At 39.1% G+C, this 16165-nt stretch overlaps 1 protein-coding gene across 1 annotated transcript in view; it reads right to left on the reverse strand.

Annotated features, from left to right (window-relative positions):
• Nucleotides 1–15298: 15298 nt before the first annotated feature.
• The window catches only part of PPP1R2 (protein phosphatase 1 regulatory inhibitor subunit 2), a 30283-nt gene continuing 29416 nt past the window's right edge, over nucleotides 15299–16165 (reverse strand). Inside the window, exon 6 of the mRNA XM_064366948.1 lies at nucleotides 15299–16008. Within this exon, the coding sequence (XP_064223018.1) occupies nucleotides 15962–16008 (47 nt within the window). The 3' untranslated portion in view covers nucleotides 15299–15961. The remainder of the gene's footprint in view (nucleotides 16009–16165) is intronic.

Genomic DNA, 16165 nt, shown 5'->3' on the forward strand with positions numbered 1-16165 from the left:
TGTTGCTGTTTGAATGTAAGAAGAAAATTAGAGTAATATCTAATTGAAGCAAACCAGATTAAGAACAAAGCTATTCTAAATCCCAGCTGCCAACCAGCTATGCAGTCACCTACCTTAAATTGTTGTCTTAGAATTGAATAGCAGCCAAAACCAAATTATCTTCAAAGCTGGATTAAGACGCACATGGATAATAAAATGCTATTAAATAAGACTTCCTGTATCAATAAATAGTTTGAAAGGAAAGAAGCAGATGAAAAATCCCTGGGAATTTATAAAAACTTGGCAGAGATATTTGTCATTTGGGTTATGCAAGAAACTATCCTGATAATAAATACACTGAAAAAGTCCTTGTGTAGAGCATGTTTCACCAGCATTTGAAAAATATGTAAAAATGTTTTTATTTTATGTTTAACTTTTCTAAATATAGGGACCCAGTACCTTCAAAAGGCTATTTTTGGTGATAGTACAACGTTCTGACACCTTTTACTAAGCAAAATGGACACATCTGTTGAAATTAACATTTGTATCTCCATGGACCAACATGTAAGTAAAAAATGTAAAATATCACCATGTTTCCCTGCTAACCAGCATTTGGAAACAGAGGACTCTTCAAACCAAACTATTCCAGTCCTTGAGAAAGAATTCAAGTATTTAGCACTGATCCTTGTCACCTTTGAATACTGTAAAACCTTGCACAGGGTAGACAAACTCAGCTCAAACTTAATGGAATAGAAGTTTCTGTGGTAGACCAAATCCCATCTGTTAGAATTTACATATATCTTGCATCCTTGCATACCTTGACAATCCAGCAAGTTTGCTTTCTGTCCAGATCTAGTGAAAAGAGAGAAGAGCAGCCTAGCTGGACTGTTTTCTTATATCCGAACAAGAAAAAAATCCAAGGCACTGGAATCTATGCAGCCGTTCTTCTTGTCCATCCATTCACATCCAGGAGTACATGAGCAATAGGGCTGCATCATTACAGATGGGAATCACATACGAATGCTTCACTAGTTAGTAAATCTCAAGACTCAAGAATAATTAAACATTCATCGTGTACCTTCCTGTGAGTTAGAAAATATATAAGAAAGACGTAATTAGTCCAGGGAAAGAGAGGACAGGTATACATAATTACAACACAGAGTGGCAGACGCGATATGGGAGAAATAAGCATAAAATAATAGTGATTCAAAGGAAAAAAATCACATACAAAAAAGTTTAATGCAGGAGGTGGAATTTGACCTAAAAGGCAGAAAGTACCAGAGTGTTAGAGAGTTGGCATTCAGAGTAAAGAAAAAGGAAGTAAGAAAGCAAGAGCTGTATTAGAAGAAAAAAGAACAGCTGAGCTTCACTCAAATCCAGGGGACATAGAGAGGGCAGAAAGAAGTATTACTTGGAAGGTGGACCGGAGCCACAGCATAAAGGACCTAAGGGTAGATGAAGTTTTGATTTTTATCCTACGATCTATAAGGAGCCACAAGTGGTAAAACTGGGAATATTTTAGTGTATGATTACATTTGTTTTAAAAGGATAATAATATCGAGAAATGGGATGGATATAGATTAGCAAGGGCGACAGAGAAGGAACTGAAAACACAAATTGGGGGGTAGGTAAAGGATCAAAGAAAGAGCAGATACTGAGAGACTAGAAAAGGACAGATTCAAGGGTCATTTTGACGGTGATATTGACAGAGCTTAGTAACCTATAAGATGTAGGCGTGAGGGCTAGAAGAACAGCAAAGATGACTTGGTGCACAGCATGGGTGAAAAAAGATACCCCTCCACAATTTTGACATAATGAGGTGGGGAAAGTTTACGTTTAGTTTTGTACACATGGAGTTTAAACAAAATAATGTAAACTTAAGATCTGTTTTTTCTCAGATATTCTTTTGAAAAATTTTGCTTTGACTGCTGAGCTCCAAAATTAGCTCTGAGCTGTCTAGCTCTGAGCTCAAGTGTTTTGTTATGGGGCGTTGGAATATCGCCTTCCTACAAGACCTGCCATTTTACTGTCCAAAATTTCATTTAACAAAAAATAGGAGGTGGTGATTTAAAATGTTTTAGTAGCTTTTTTTTTTTTGCCATCAGTAGTTATTTTAATTTGTATTATAACTAAAATTTGGATGCAATGCCTGTTGTTAATAAGATGTCTGAACAAAGAACCATTAAGTTTGTGGTTCTAACAATATATACCAAACCCTCTGACTCTGAAAAAGATTTCAGTTGTTGTGCCATCTGCTTGGAAACGAATTAATGGTTTAAAAATAGATGAACTTTTGAAGGCAAATAACATGAAAATAATGGAAAATATTAATATAGATCTCTTAAACCTACAGTATATAAACCAGTGATGTGTTTTAGGCATTGGATTAAGGAAAAAAACAGGCTGAGAAGATGCCAGTATGAAATACTTAACATTAGGGCCAGGCTTGGTGGCTCACACCTGTAATCCCAGCACTTTGGGAGGCAGAGGCAGGCAGATCACGAAGTCAGGAGTTTGAGACCAGCCTGGCCAACATGGTGAAACCCTGTCTCTACAAAAATACAAAAATTAGCTGGGCGTGGTGGCACACACCTGTAATTCCAGCAACTTGGGAGACTGAGGCAGGAGAATTGATTGTACCTGGGAGGCAGAGGTTGCAGTGAGCTGAGATCGCGCCACTGCACTCTAGCCTGTGCAACAGAGCAAGACTCCATCTTAGAAAAAAAAGAAAACAAAAAAGAAAGGAAATACTTAACATGTGCATAGTATAAGATGCACAGCTTTAGTGCCTACAGAAATATAGGAAAAAAAATAACACGCACAGAAAAGAAGGTAGCTGATTCAAAGAATAAGAAGGCAGGATTATTGGTTAGGTACTTTCATGGGTCTTTTTTCAAACTATTACTGGTGATTAATTTTTAAACATTATCTAGTAATGTGAGCACTCGTCCTACATAGAAGAGATGGACCTTCTCTTCCCATATCCTATACTAAAGAATTTCTAAAATACAATTATAAACATATAAATCCCTGCCCTATCTTGTCTATTCTATCTCTGTCTTCATTTCATTTTTTCCTTTTATTTATTATTATTATTTTTAATTGTGACAGAGTCTCACTCTTTCACCCAGGCTGGAGTGCGGTGGCACAATCTCGGTTCAGTGCAACCTCCGCCTCCTGGGTTCAGGCAATTCTCCTGCCTCAGCCTCCTGGGTAGCTGGGATTACAGGCATGCGCCACCATGTCCAGCTAATTTTTTGTATTTTTAGTAGAGACGGGGTTTCACCGTGTTGACCAGGATGGTCTCGATCTCTTGACCTCGTGATCTGCCCGCCTCGGCCTCCCAAAGTGCTGGGATTACAGGCGTGAGCCACCGCGCCCAGCCCACAACTAAACTTTTTAAAGAAGCTACCTATACATTCAGTATCCCTTTCCACACCTTCCACTCATTCCTCAGCCCTTGCAATGTGGCTTTCCACCTTCACAAGGCCAATAAGGACACTCTCACTACGATCACCAATGATCTAGAGGACCCTAAATGTAACCAAGTCTTTGTCATGTTAGCCCTATTGTTTTGGGGATTAAATGAGCTAATTCATGTAATACACTTAGTAGAGTATCTGAAATGTTCAAGATTTTTCTAAATTTATATCTTGTATTGGTTGATCCACATCTTCTGACTATAGATGAATCCAGCAAGTGAATCTTTTCATCATTTAAAAGAACTGAAGTAGGCTGACCATGGTAGTTCATGCCTATAATATCAGCATTTTGGGAGTCTCAGGCAGGAGGATCACTTGAGGCCAGGAGTTCTCTACAAAAAATTTTAGAAATTAGCCAGTCATCAAACAAAATAAAAAACAAAAAAGAAAAAAATACAAAAAAGAAATTAGCCAGTCATGCACATGTGGTCCCAGCTACTCTGGAGATTGAGGCAGGAGGATCACTTGAGCCTCGGAGGTTAAGGCTACAATGAGCCATGATTGCGCCACTGCATCCTAGACTGGGCAATAGAGTGAGACCCTGTTTCAAAAAAAAGAAAAAAGAAAAGTCAGCTGGGTGTAGTGGCTCATACCTGTAATCGCCAACACTTTGTAAGGCAGAGGTGGTTTGGATCACTTAAGGTCAGGAGTTCGAGACCAGCCTGATCAACATGGCGAAACCCCATCTCTACTAAAAATACAAAAATTAGCCAGGCATCGTGGTGCATGCCTGTAATCCCAGCTACTTGGGAGGCTGAGGCAGGAGAATCACTTGAACCCAGGAGGCGCAGGTTGCACTGAACCGAGATTGTGCCACCGCACTCCATGCTGGGCAACCGAGTAAGACTCCATCTCAAAAAAAGAAAGAAAGAAAGAAAGAACAAGAAAGAAAGAAAGAAAGAAAGAAAAGTCATTATATTTTTACTCACTTGCATTTATATAAAAAAATCCAGAAGATATCTAAAAGAAGAATATACCTTCTATTTTAATTTTTTAAATTAACAAATAAAAATTCTATATTTATGGTGTATAACATGTTCTTGATTGTGTATACATCGTGGAATAGTTAAATCAAACTATCCATCACCTCGTATACTTATTTTTTTTGTCCTAAGAACATTTAAAACCTGCTTTTTCAGCAGTTTTCAAATATACAAAACACTGTTACTAATTATTATTTTTTTTCAGGGACAGGGTCTCACTTTGTCTCCCAGGCTGCAGTGCAGTGGCGTGATCATAGCCCACTTCAGCTCTGACCTCCTAGGCTCAAGCAATCCTCCTGCTTCAACCTCCCAGGTAGCTGGAACTACAGGCATGAACCACCATACCCAGCTCATTTTATTTTTTGTTTTAGAGACTGGGTCTTGCTGTGTTACCTAGGCTGGTCTTGAACTCCTGGCCTCAAGTGGTCCTCCTGCCTCAGCCTCCCAAAGTACTGGGATTACAGGGGTGAGCCACTGCATCCAGCCAAAACACTATTATTAACTATAGTCAACATGTTTAACAATGGATTCCACAAGTTATTCCTTCATCTAACTGAAATTTTATGTCCTTTGATCAATATCTTTCCAACCCCAAACCCCAGCCACTGGTAACCACCATTCTACTCTTTACTTCCGAGTTTGACTTTTTTAGATTCCACACATAAGTGAGGTCATGGAGTATTTGTATTTCTGTGCCTGGCTTATTTCACTTAACATAATGTCCTACAGGTTCATCCATGTTCTTGCAAATGATGGCATTTCTTTTTTAAGGCTGAATATAATATTCAATTGTGTATATATACCATGTTTTCTTTATACATTTGACTGTTGATGGACACTTACATCTCTTCCACATACCAGTTTCATTTGCTTTGGATATACCCAGAAATGGAACTGCTGGATCAGATAGTAGTTCTATTTTTAATTATTTGAGGAAACTTCACATGGTTTCTCATAATGGTTGTACCAATTTATATTCCCAAAAACAGTTTACAAGGGCTTTCTTTTCTCCACATCCTCATCAACATTTATCTCTTATTTTTAAATCTTCAGAAAAATCTCATCAACATATATAATATTATTTTTCTGGTATCTGGGCAACAAAGAAAGCTGTGTTCAAAGTATGTTTCTCAAAATTCATTCAAGAGAAAGAAAAGCCACAGACTGGCAGAATATATTTGCAAAAGAGTTATGTGATAAAGGACTGTTATCCAAAATATACATTTTTTTTTTTTTGAGACAGAGTTTTGCCCTTATTGCCCAGGCTGGAATGCAATGGTGTGATCTCAGCTCACCACAACCTCTGCCTCCTGGGTTCAAGTGATTGTCCTTTCTCAGCCTCCCGAGTTGCTTGGATTACAGGCATGCGCCACCATGCCTGGCTAATTTTGTATTTTCATAGAGACGGGGTTTCTCCACATTGGCCAGGCTGGTCTTGAACCCCTGACCTCAGGTGATCTGCCCACCTTGGCCTCCCAAAGCGCTGGGATTACAGGAGTGAGCCACCACGCCCGCCACAAGAACTATTAAAGCTCAACAATAATAAAACAAACAACTAGCTGGGCATGGTGGCTCACACTCGTGATCCCAGCACTTTGGGAGGCTGAGGTGGGAAGATTGCTTAAGCCCAGGAGTTGGAGAACAGCTTGGGTAACATAGTGAGAACTTGGCTCTACAAAAAACTTAAAAATTGACTGGGCATGGTGGCTCACCCTTTTAATCCCAACACTTTGGGTGGCTTAGGTGGAGGATTGCTTGAGCTCAGGAGTTCAAGACCAGCCTGGACAACATGGTGAAACCCCATCGCTACAAGAAATACAAAAATTAGCCAGGCATAATGGCATGTGCCCATAGTCTCAGCTACTTGGGAGGCTGACATGGGAGGACTGCTTGAGCCTGGGAGGTTGAGCCTGCACAGTGAGCCTGAGCCTGTGCAGTGAGCCATGATTGTGCCACTGCACTCCAGCCTGGATGACTGCAAGACCTTGTTTCTTAAAAAAAAAAAAAAAAAAAAAAAAAATTGCTCCACATCACATATCATCTGGGAAATGCAAATTAACACAACGAGACACCACTACACACCTATTAGTATGGCCAAAATCCAGAACTCTTACAACATTAAATGCTGACAAGGATGTAGAACAACAGGAACTCTCATTCACTGTTGGTGGGAAAGCAAAATGGTTCAGCCACATTGGAAGATAGTTTGACAGATTCTTTTTTTTTTTGAGACAGAGTCTCATTCTGTCTCCAGGCTGGAGTGCAGTGGCGGGATCTCGGCTCACTGCAACCTCTGCCTCCTGGGTTCAAGTGATTCTCCTGCCTCAGCCTCCCAAGTAGCTGGGACTACCACCACATGCTACCACATCCAGCTAATTTTTTTGTTTTTGTATTTTTAGTAGAGACGAGGTTTAACCATGTTGGCCAGGATGGTCTTGATCTCTTGACCTTGCGATCCACCCACCTCAGCCTCCCAAAGTGCTGGGATTACAGGCGTGAGCCACTGTGCCAGGCTGATTCTTACAAAACTAAATGTATTCTTACCACATGATCTAGCAATTGCACGCCTTGGTATTTATCCAAAGAAGCTGTACACGTTAAAACCTGTACACAGATGTTTGTAGCAGCTTTATTCATAATGCCCAAAACTTGTAAACAACCAAGATGTCCTCCAGTGGATTAATGGATAAACTATGATACATCTAGAAAATGGAATAACATTCAGTGTTAAAAAGAAATGAGCTATCAAGCCATGAAAAGATATGGAGGTAGCTTCAATGAATATTACTATGTGAAAGAAGTCAATCTGAAAAGGCTATATACCGTATGATTCCAACTATATGATATTATGAAAAGACAAAACTATGGAACTAACAAAAAGCCCAGTGGTTGCCAGGGTTGGGAGAAGGGAGGAATGAATCAGTGGAGACAGAGGATTTTTAGGGCAGTATGATACTGTGTATGATATCACAGTGGTAGATATACATCATTATGCATTTGTCCAAACCCATAGAATGTACAATACCAAGAGTGAACCCAAATGTAAACTATGGACTTTGGGTAAGTGTCAATGTAGGTTCATTGATTATAACAAATGTACCACTTACAGGGGATACTGATTATGGGGGATCTTATGTATGTGTGGGGGCAGATGGTACATGAGAAATCTCTGTACCTTCCTCTTAGTTTTGCTGTGAAGCTAAAACTGCTCTAAAAAATAAAGACTATTTTAAAAAATCACAAAACTTTCTTTGACTCACGTTCTAGTTGGACCACAAAAATGGACAACTGACATCTTTTCCAAAAGTGCTAAATAACTTCGTAAAACAGGCTGGTCACCATTCAAGAGGCATTACATTTCAGTAACAACCCCTTCACTCTGGTTGTAGATTTTTGGCAATTTCTAACAGCCAGAAACACAGACAGGAGGCTGGAAATGAAAACAAACTTCTTGGTATCAAGGAAAACAGTCACATACTCACATACATATAAGCTGGCAACGACCCTCAAATGTCCTACATTGGAAAAAGCCCAGCATGTTAAACCTTAGGAAGAATCCCTTCAGTGGGTTCTTGAGGACAAGACTATATTTCAGAGAGTATAATAATCAATGTTCTGGGCTGGGCACGGTGGCTTGTGCCTGTAATCCCAGCACTTTGGGAGGCCAAGGTGGGCAGATCGCTTGAGCTCAGGAGTTTCAGACCAGCTTAGGCAACATGGTGAAACCCTGTCTCCACCAAAAATACAAAAAAAAAAAAAAAAAAAAGCTGGGCATGATGGCACATGCCTATAGTCTCAGCTACTGGGGAGGCTGAGATGAAAGGATTGCTTGAGCCCAGGAGGTGGAGGCTGCAGTGAGCTGAGATTGTGCTGCTGCACTCTAGCCTGGGTGACAGAGTGAGATCCTGTCTCAATAAAAAGAAAAAGGCCGGGCGTGGTGGCTCATGCCTGTAATCCAAGCACTTTGGAGGCCAAGGCGGGCGGATCACCTGAGGTCGGGAGTTCAAGACCAGCCTGACCAACATGGTGAAACCCCGTCTTTAAAATAAATAAATAAATAAAAGAAAAAAAATCTTAAAAAAAAATATGGTCGGGCGCAGTGGTTCACGCCTGTAATCCCAGCACTTTGGGAGGCCGAGGAGGGTGGATCACAAGGTCAGAAGTTCAAGACCAGCCTGGCCAAGATGGTGAAACCCTGTCTCTACTAAAAATACAAAAATTAGCCGGGCATGGTAGGAGGTGCCTCTAATCCCAGCTACTTGGGAGGCTGAGGCAGGAGAATTACTTGAACCCCGGCGGCAGAGGTTGCAGTGAGTCGAGATCGTGCCACTGCACTCCAGCTTGGGCGACAGAGTGAGACTCCATCTCAAAAAACAAAACAAAACAAAAATATATATATACATAAAACAAGAATCAACGTTCATCATAAGGACAAGCTGGAGTCAATGAGTAAAGATTATGTTTGGTTTGTGAATATTGGAAAATGCATCACTCTCTCGCAAGATTTATTTCCAAAAATGCTTACAAGCTGGAGTTTTGCTACTAGGCCTCAGCTGATTTATTTTACTTCAGTGTAAGAGCTTGTTTTCAGATTATCCTGAATATGTTAATTCTTAATACTCTCCAATCTGGAAAAAATATAACCACCAAACCAAGATAGGGCCACAGTGGTTCAATCCAAGGAGAGATTTATTGTGAAAATGAAGAGTCAGATTCTAGTCTCTCCTCTGCCAAGAACCAGCTGAGCAATCTCGACTTCCCTTTGCTTGCCTCTAAAAAATAAGGAAATTGGTTGCTAAAATCATTTCTGGTTCTAATATTGAAACATGAAATATATGAAGAAACATTATTAGGAAGGAAAAGGTGAATCACATTATGAGCAGGTATCATCCTTTCATTCACTCTGGACTGTGGAGAGTTCTATTGAGCTGGCCCATACTAAGCTCTGAGAATACTGTAGTAAGGAAAAGAGCCCCTGGCTTCATGGAGCTTTTTATTCGGGGAGGAAGCCAGGCAACAAGCAAATAAACAAACAAGATTAGGAAACAGGGCCGGGCGGGCGTGGTGGCTCACGCCTGTAATTCCAGCACTTTGGGAGGCCGAGGCGGGTGGATCACGAGGTCAAGAGATCGAGACCATCCTGGTCAACACGGTGAAACCCCGTCTCTACTAAAAATACAAAAAATTAGCTGGGCATGGTGGCGTGTGCCTGTAATCCCAGCTACTCAGGAGGCTGAGGCAGGAAGAATTGCCTGAACCCAGGAGGCGGAGGTTGCGGTGAGCTGAGATCGCGCCATTGCACTCCAGCCTGGGTAACAAGAGCGAAACTCTGTCTCAAAAAAAAAAAAAACAAAAAAAAGCTAGGTACAGCTGTGTGTAGTTGTAGTCCCAGCTCCTTGGGAGGTTTGAGGTGGGAGGATCACTTGAAACCAGGATTTGAGTCCAGCTGGGGCAACACACTGAGCCTTTGTCTTTAAAATACACCCAAAGACTCAGACACTCCTATTTGGGGAAGCACAGACCAGTTTGCTTTTCAATGTTATCAGTGAAGCAAAGCACATTTCCTAAGATAGTTTCAAGCTAAAGCAGGACTCCCATATTGTGATTTTGACCCAGCCCTTCCTTCCCCAGCCCCTTGTCCCCCAGTAAATCAACTTAGGGATTATTCAAACGGTAGCAGAAGCTTAGACGGCAACAATCCACAAATCTGCTTCAACTTCTGAAATCTATCATTTGTAGTAATCTTTTGGTGTTAAAAAAATCATCTGACATTTCTGATTTTCATGAGAACTTTCTATCTTGCTTAGAAAAAATTTTGAGGTAGGTGACTATAGAGATTGTATTGGTCTGTTCTCACATTGCTATAAAGAACTATCTGAGACTGGGCAATTTATGAAGAAAAGAGGTTGAATTGACTTACATTTCCACAGGCTTAACATGCATGACCGGGAGGCCTCAGGAGACTTACAATCATGGTGGAAGGCAAAGGGGAAGCAAACACTTTCTTCACAGGGTGGCAGGAGAGAGAGAAAAGGGTTAAGTGCTACACACTTTTGAACCAACTCTCCTGAGAACTCACTCATTATCACAAGAACAGCAAGGGTAAATCCACCCCCATGATCCAGTCACCTCCCATTGGGTCCCTCCCGCAACACGGGGTTACAATACAGTGTGAGATCTGGGTGGGGACAGAGCCAAACCATATCAGAGATCTTCATTTGGTGTTAAGAAAATCCATGTACAACTCTTAATAGCGATGTCTTGCTGGCCTACTTTTCTTAGTCTCGCCTACCAGAAAGGCCTCCTGAGAACGAATGTAGAGGATGAGTGTATTCTTTTTTTTTTGAGATGGAATCTTGCTCTGTCGCCCAGACTAGAGTGCAGTGGTGCGATCTCAACTCACTGCAACCTCTGCCTCCTGGGTTCAAGGGATTCTCCTGCCTCAGCCTCCCAAGTAGTTGGTACTACAGGTACCTGCCACTGTGCCTGGCTAATTTTTTTTTTTTTTTGTATTTGTAGTAGAGACGGGGTTTCACCATCTTGGCCAGGCTGGTTTCAAACTCCTGACCTCGTGATCCACTGGCCTCGGCCTCCCAAAGTGCTGGGATTACAGGAATGAGCCACCGTGCCCAGCTTGGATGGGTGTATTCTTATTCCTTCCTTGTTCTTGCAAAGCAGTGCTCTCTCTCTCTGCTCTACACACCTAAGCTTGAAACTCTTTAAAGGCAAGGAAAGAATCTTATGTTAATATTTCCCAATTTAGCTTGGCACAGTTCCCTACAATAAAGTGCTTGCTTATTTTTCAATTGGGAATGTCTTTTACATAGGGAGATAAAAATATAGTATTCTGACTCTATGTAATTGCTCATGTAGGGATACTTCTGAGACCAAGGAGTCTAACTAAACAAGAATGTAACTAAACTTTTCCTCCTACATTCACTAGCTCTATTATCGGTAACACTTTTTCAGACTGAACCATTTTATTAGAACAAGGCATGCTGAAAAACTGCTTATAATCCTCTTTGCTTAATAAGTTAGGTCAAATGATATTAAGGTATAAAAAATCAGACTGCACAATCCTCTTCTATTTCTAGTCAACACTGTCATCAATCCACAATCCACACACAATTAAACAGATAGAAACAATTTATAGGAGTTATCTTCCAGTTGCAACAATTCTCATTGGAAATAGAACTGAAATGCTAAACACTTGGCAGACTTTACTGAAAATTTCAGGTTGGGCAGTTGAGATAAAATCATGACTAAACACTTGCCAAATCCACCCTCACTTACCTACCTCCCCCAAATAATTCCTCAAATAAAAAACCAGATGAGTCAAATCCCAAAACCACTTTGCTGGAGTAACCAAGTTTGTGGGTATGAGCCATAGACCAGAGACACTTGTTTTCTGCTCTTCTGTTTTCCTAATGAGTAGCAGATGTGCTCTTGCCAACCAGCTATGCAGAGTTGATAGTGAGTACAAGACATTCCAGAAAAGAGCTTAGAGCAGCAAGTCTTTGGAATAATAGTTCTATCAGTACAAACCACTGCAACTTATAACCAACCACAACTACACCTTCATCTGTCCTGAATATATATTTTGCAGTTTCAAACTGTATACAGACCATCAGTACTCTGCAGTTACTGCTACCGTCTTCCTTCTTTCACTGATAAACCATGCTCTTCCTTTTTAAAAAACAAGTCCAAGTTTGATATATTAGAGACCCTAGCCTATTGCCCTACTTGAGATGTTATTTGATGGACAAAGTGGGGTGGTTATAGTGAAATATGTTTGAAAAAGGTAAAGCTACGTTTTAAATAGGTGCCTATAAGCAGGACTGCTCAGACTCTTTATTATGATAATAGTGTACATAAGTCTCCAAGGGGGGTTGGGGAATAAAGTACACAGTATGTGCAAAGCTTATTTATTGTATCATTTTCATGGAACATCTTGAGTGATAAGGGTTTCATGGAACACACTGGGAAACTCTTGTTTAGGTTCATGTTGGTTTTTATAGGCTGGCATGGTCCTTGACTTGCTAACACGGATTCTATGAAAAAAATCGTTTTCTGGGCTTGAAACAGACTGCTAACAAATAAACTTGCAGAGCACAACCAAATGACATGCATTCATCTCCAGGCACTATTTGTGCTTTTGAGCAATTTTTCCTAGAAGGCACATAAACTGCAAACAAAATTATTTCCAATTTTTCAGATTTAAAAAAAAACCCAGAAACTCAAACACCTGAAAAATGCTACTCCTAAAGCATAGTTATGTATCAATAATCCATATAAACTTATTTGCAAGGTACAATTTCTAAAATGTTTTCTACATTTAAAAAAGCATCAATAAAGACCATGAAATTTAGTTAGATCTGGATTTGAATCCTGTCATTTAGCATGTGTGAGGCACTAAAACTATTATAAATAAGTTGGCTAAGAGCATTTTCCTCACTTAGAAAGTGTAGATAAGAATGTTTGCTTTGTGAGGCAGTTTTGGGGATTAGATGTAAGGGACTGAGCACAAAGCTGGGCAACAGCAAGTAATAGGTCCTCAATAAATGGTAGCTCTTATCATTTCTACTATGACTAAACAAATTGCTCTGCCACAACGTAATCCAAGATCCACTCCTGGTATCCAGAACACTTGGTCAATGGATTATGGTCTTGAGATAGCTGAGTAGCAGTAAAATAAAATCACACACAGGCAATTGTCATATTACATTTTATTACAGTATGTGTAGTGTATACTAACTTAAAGGGAAAAATGTAAACAAAATGAAAGTCATGGGGAAAACGGGATCTTGCTTTAATCTTCAACTTAAAGTTACCCTTAACAATCCATTTATACCATTATGTCAAATTTTAGTCATCCCTGCAGAATTTTAGACAAATGAAAACGGACAAGGTAACACCAAAGAGTTAAGCACAGAAAGTGATATTGATTAAAAAGTTGAAAGTAAGCCAGGCGCAGTGGCTCACGCCTGTAATCCCAGCACTTTGGAAGGCCAAGGTGGGTGGATCACAAGGTCAGGAGTTCAAGACTAGCCTGGCCAAGATGGTGGAACCCCATCTCTACTAAAAATACAAAAATTACCTGGGCACGGTGGCAGGAGCCTGTAATCCCAGCCACGTGGGAAGCTAAGGCAGGAGAATCACTTGAACCAGGGCAGCAGAGGTTGCAGTGAGCCCGAGATCAAGCCACTGCACTCCAGCCTGCATGACAAAGTGAAACTTCACCTCAAAATAAACAAACCCTCCCCCTCAAAAAAAAATAAAAACAAAAAAGTTGAAAGTAAAATCCACCTTGGCTAGAACTGAACATTCAGCTCCATCTCTCTAGAAGAAAATCTAACTTGAATTATAATGGTTCATATTTTGACTAGTTCATACCATGTCAATTAGCGACTTATTACTTGAAAATTCCTTTTCTCAGCTGCATTTGACTACCTAAAATCCCACTGAACATGCTGTTTAGCAAACGGCACGGCTTACTCCTCTGAAATTATCATCTACTTTCTAAAAACCACAAAGTGAGTTTGCTTGCGATTTACATTTCAAAAAATAGTTTGTAGAAAACACAAAAAGAATCAACTGTTTAAAGTCTTATCCTTTTCTTCACTCTACAACAGCTACTTTTACAAAAAAAAAAAAAAAAAAGAGTATGTGGATGCTTTCTAAGAACTCAAAAACGAGAAAACCGAAATCAGAGGGTGCATGAATATATGTGCACACATATGTATAGCCTTAATCTCTACATCCCCCAAAACAGATTTAAACAGGCAATCCCAACATTCTAAATTCAGAAAGCAGAGATAAACAGTTTTGTTTCTAAATCAGTGGTATACTAGCTGAAATGTGTAGTAGAATACTGTACCTACAGTTCAGCAGTACTCTGATTATATCCCATTAAAAACATCAAAATATAAGCACATTCTTCTAACAGCAAAGAATTCTCCCACTTTTTATTTATTTTGACATATTGATATTTCCATAAACTTGCAAGTGGAAGATAAGCTGTTCAATAAAAGCCTTCTTATATTTATAATATACAGAAATTATTTTAGAAGTCTGTTCATATAACAGATTATTTTGGTACTAACAAAAATTGTATACAATCCATGAATTGTATGGCTAGAAATGAAGCCATCACTAAAACAAGAAACACAGGCTTTCCTGAACTTCATTTCAGAAAAAAATTCCAAGTAATTCTTACTGTGTTAGAAGAATAAAGTACATTTGTCATAGCATACATTATCGTATTCCCTTAAAGCAGGGACTAAAATATTTAAATTAAACAATGTCCAGGCTTACTTCTGTGTGTACATTCAGGAATAATCATATCACTGGTTACATATAATTCTCTCCTCATGCAAAAAAAAAACCTCAAAAAACAAAAACACCCCTCAGTTAGTTGTTTTCTTAAGTCTAATTAAGTCAAACAAACAAATAGCAATTTAATTAGCAAGCTGTAAATCAGAGGGGTTAGAAATTCATCAGTTAAACTGTATTTCCCACCTACAGTACTGCTGCTACTCAATCTATTTTCTTCATGTATTAAATAATTAATAGGCATTGATGGTCAAAATAAGAATTTCAGTATTGCAGCAAATGACAGAAGAGTGAGTGAGAGAAAGGGTTCCTAATGTCGTGACAATCTTAATGATCATTTAAAAGGTAAAGGATTGTGTGTGTACTCGTGGAAAGGAGTAGGAAATAAAAGCAGGAGGTTAAGACAGGTATTTAAAGGGAATGCTAAGACAGCTACTAGAATATTTATTTTTTAAAAAATTGCTCTGAAGTCTGCCCAGTGTACCAAAAACATTAAAAAACAAAAAACAGAGCAGACATTAGTGCAAGTTTAACCTGATAATTTATTTGTGAGGGAGAAAAGCTAGTTTCGATGAGAAAAAGTTCAGTCCTTTCCCTGTAAATACAAAGAAACGCACCAGGAATTTTAAAGGTTGTAGGTCAGAAAATGCAACAGTAACTCTTATAATCCTTTTCAATTAAACAGATAAATCAAGTTGAAGACAAGTGTTAAAATACTATTCTGCCTGAATATTTATCAGTCTATATATCCTGTTGTTCAACTGGCTTTTGATTAAAAAAAAAAACAACCAAACCAACAAATCAACAAACTTTATAAGAGCTACCACCACATTAAGAATGATGAAAATAAATTAGTTCCCCCCCAAAGATATTGTTTAACCTCTCAAGCATAAAAAGCTATATAATATCTTTTACAAATTAACCAGTGTTTTTACAAAAGTAATGCAGTTTTGGACTGACGATATTACACTGTATTTGTGGTAAAGTACTAGGCACAAGAATATATATATCAATTAGGCATTTTCAGTCTAATCAGTCTCTAGGGTTATCATTTAATTCTTGGCAATATATAATAACTGGTATGCATTTTGGTACTTAAGGTCATGAATTGTGGAGAACAAGAAGCAATGTATTATAGTCACAGGGTTTATATCTAACAAACAATTGCAGTTTGAATGATCTCTTCTATGAACTTTGTGATTTGTTTTGCTGTTGGTCACTTGCAGTAGATCCTGCAAAGATAAAAGAAAAGTCAACATAATTTGTTATATATTGTCAACCCTGGCTGAAGTTCTCTTCTACTAGCATGGATGATAAGCAAATATAAAAATTTAAAACAAATAAGGTATATTTCATGTAGGCTGATTTAGACTGAAATGAATCTGTATA

This window comes from Aotus nancymaae, unplaced genomic scaffold, assembly GCF_030222135.1.
Source record: "Aotus nancymaae isolate 86718 unplaced genomic scaffold, 86718_ANA_hifiasm-v0.15.2.pri h1tg000067l, whole genome shotgun sequence".
NCBI classification, from domain to species: domain Eukaryota; kingdom Metazoa; phylum Chordata; class Mammalia; order Primates; family Aotidae; genus Aotus; species Aotus nancymaae.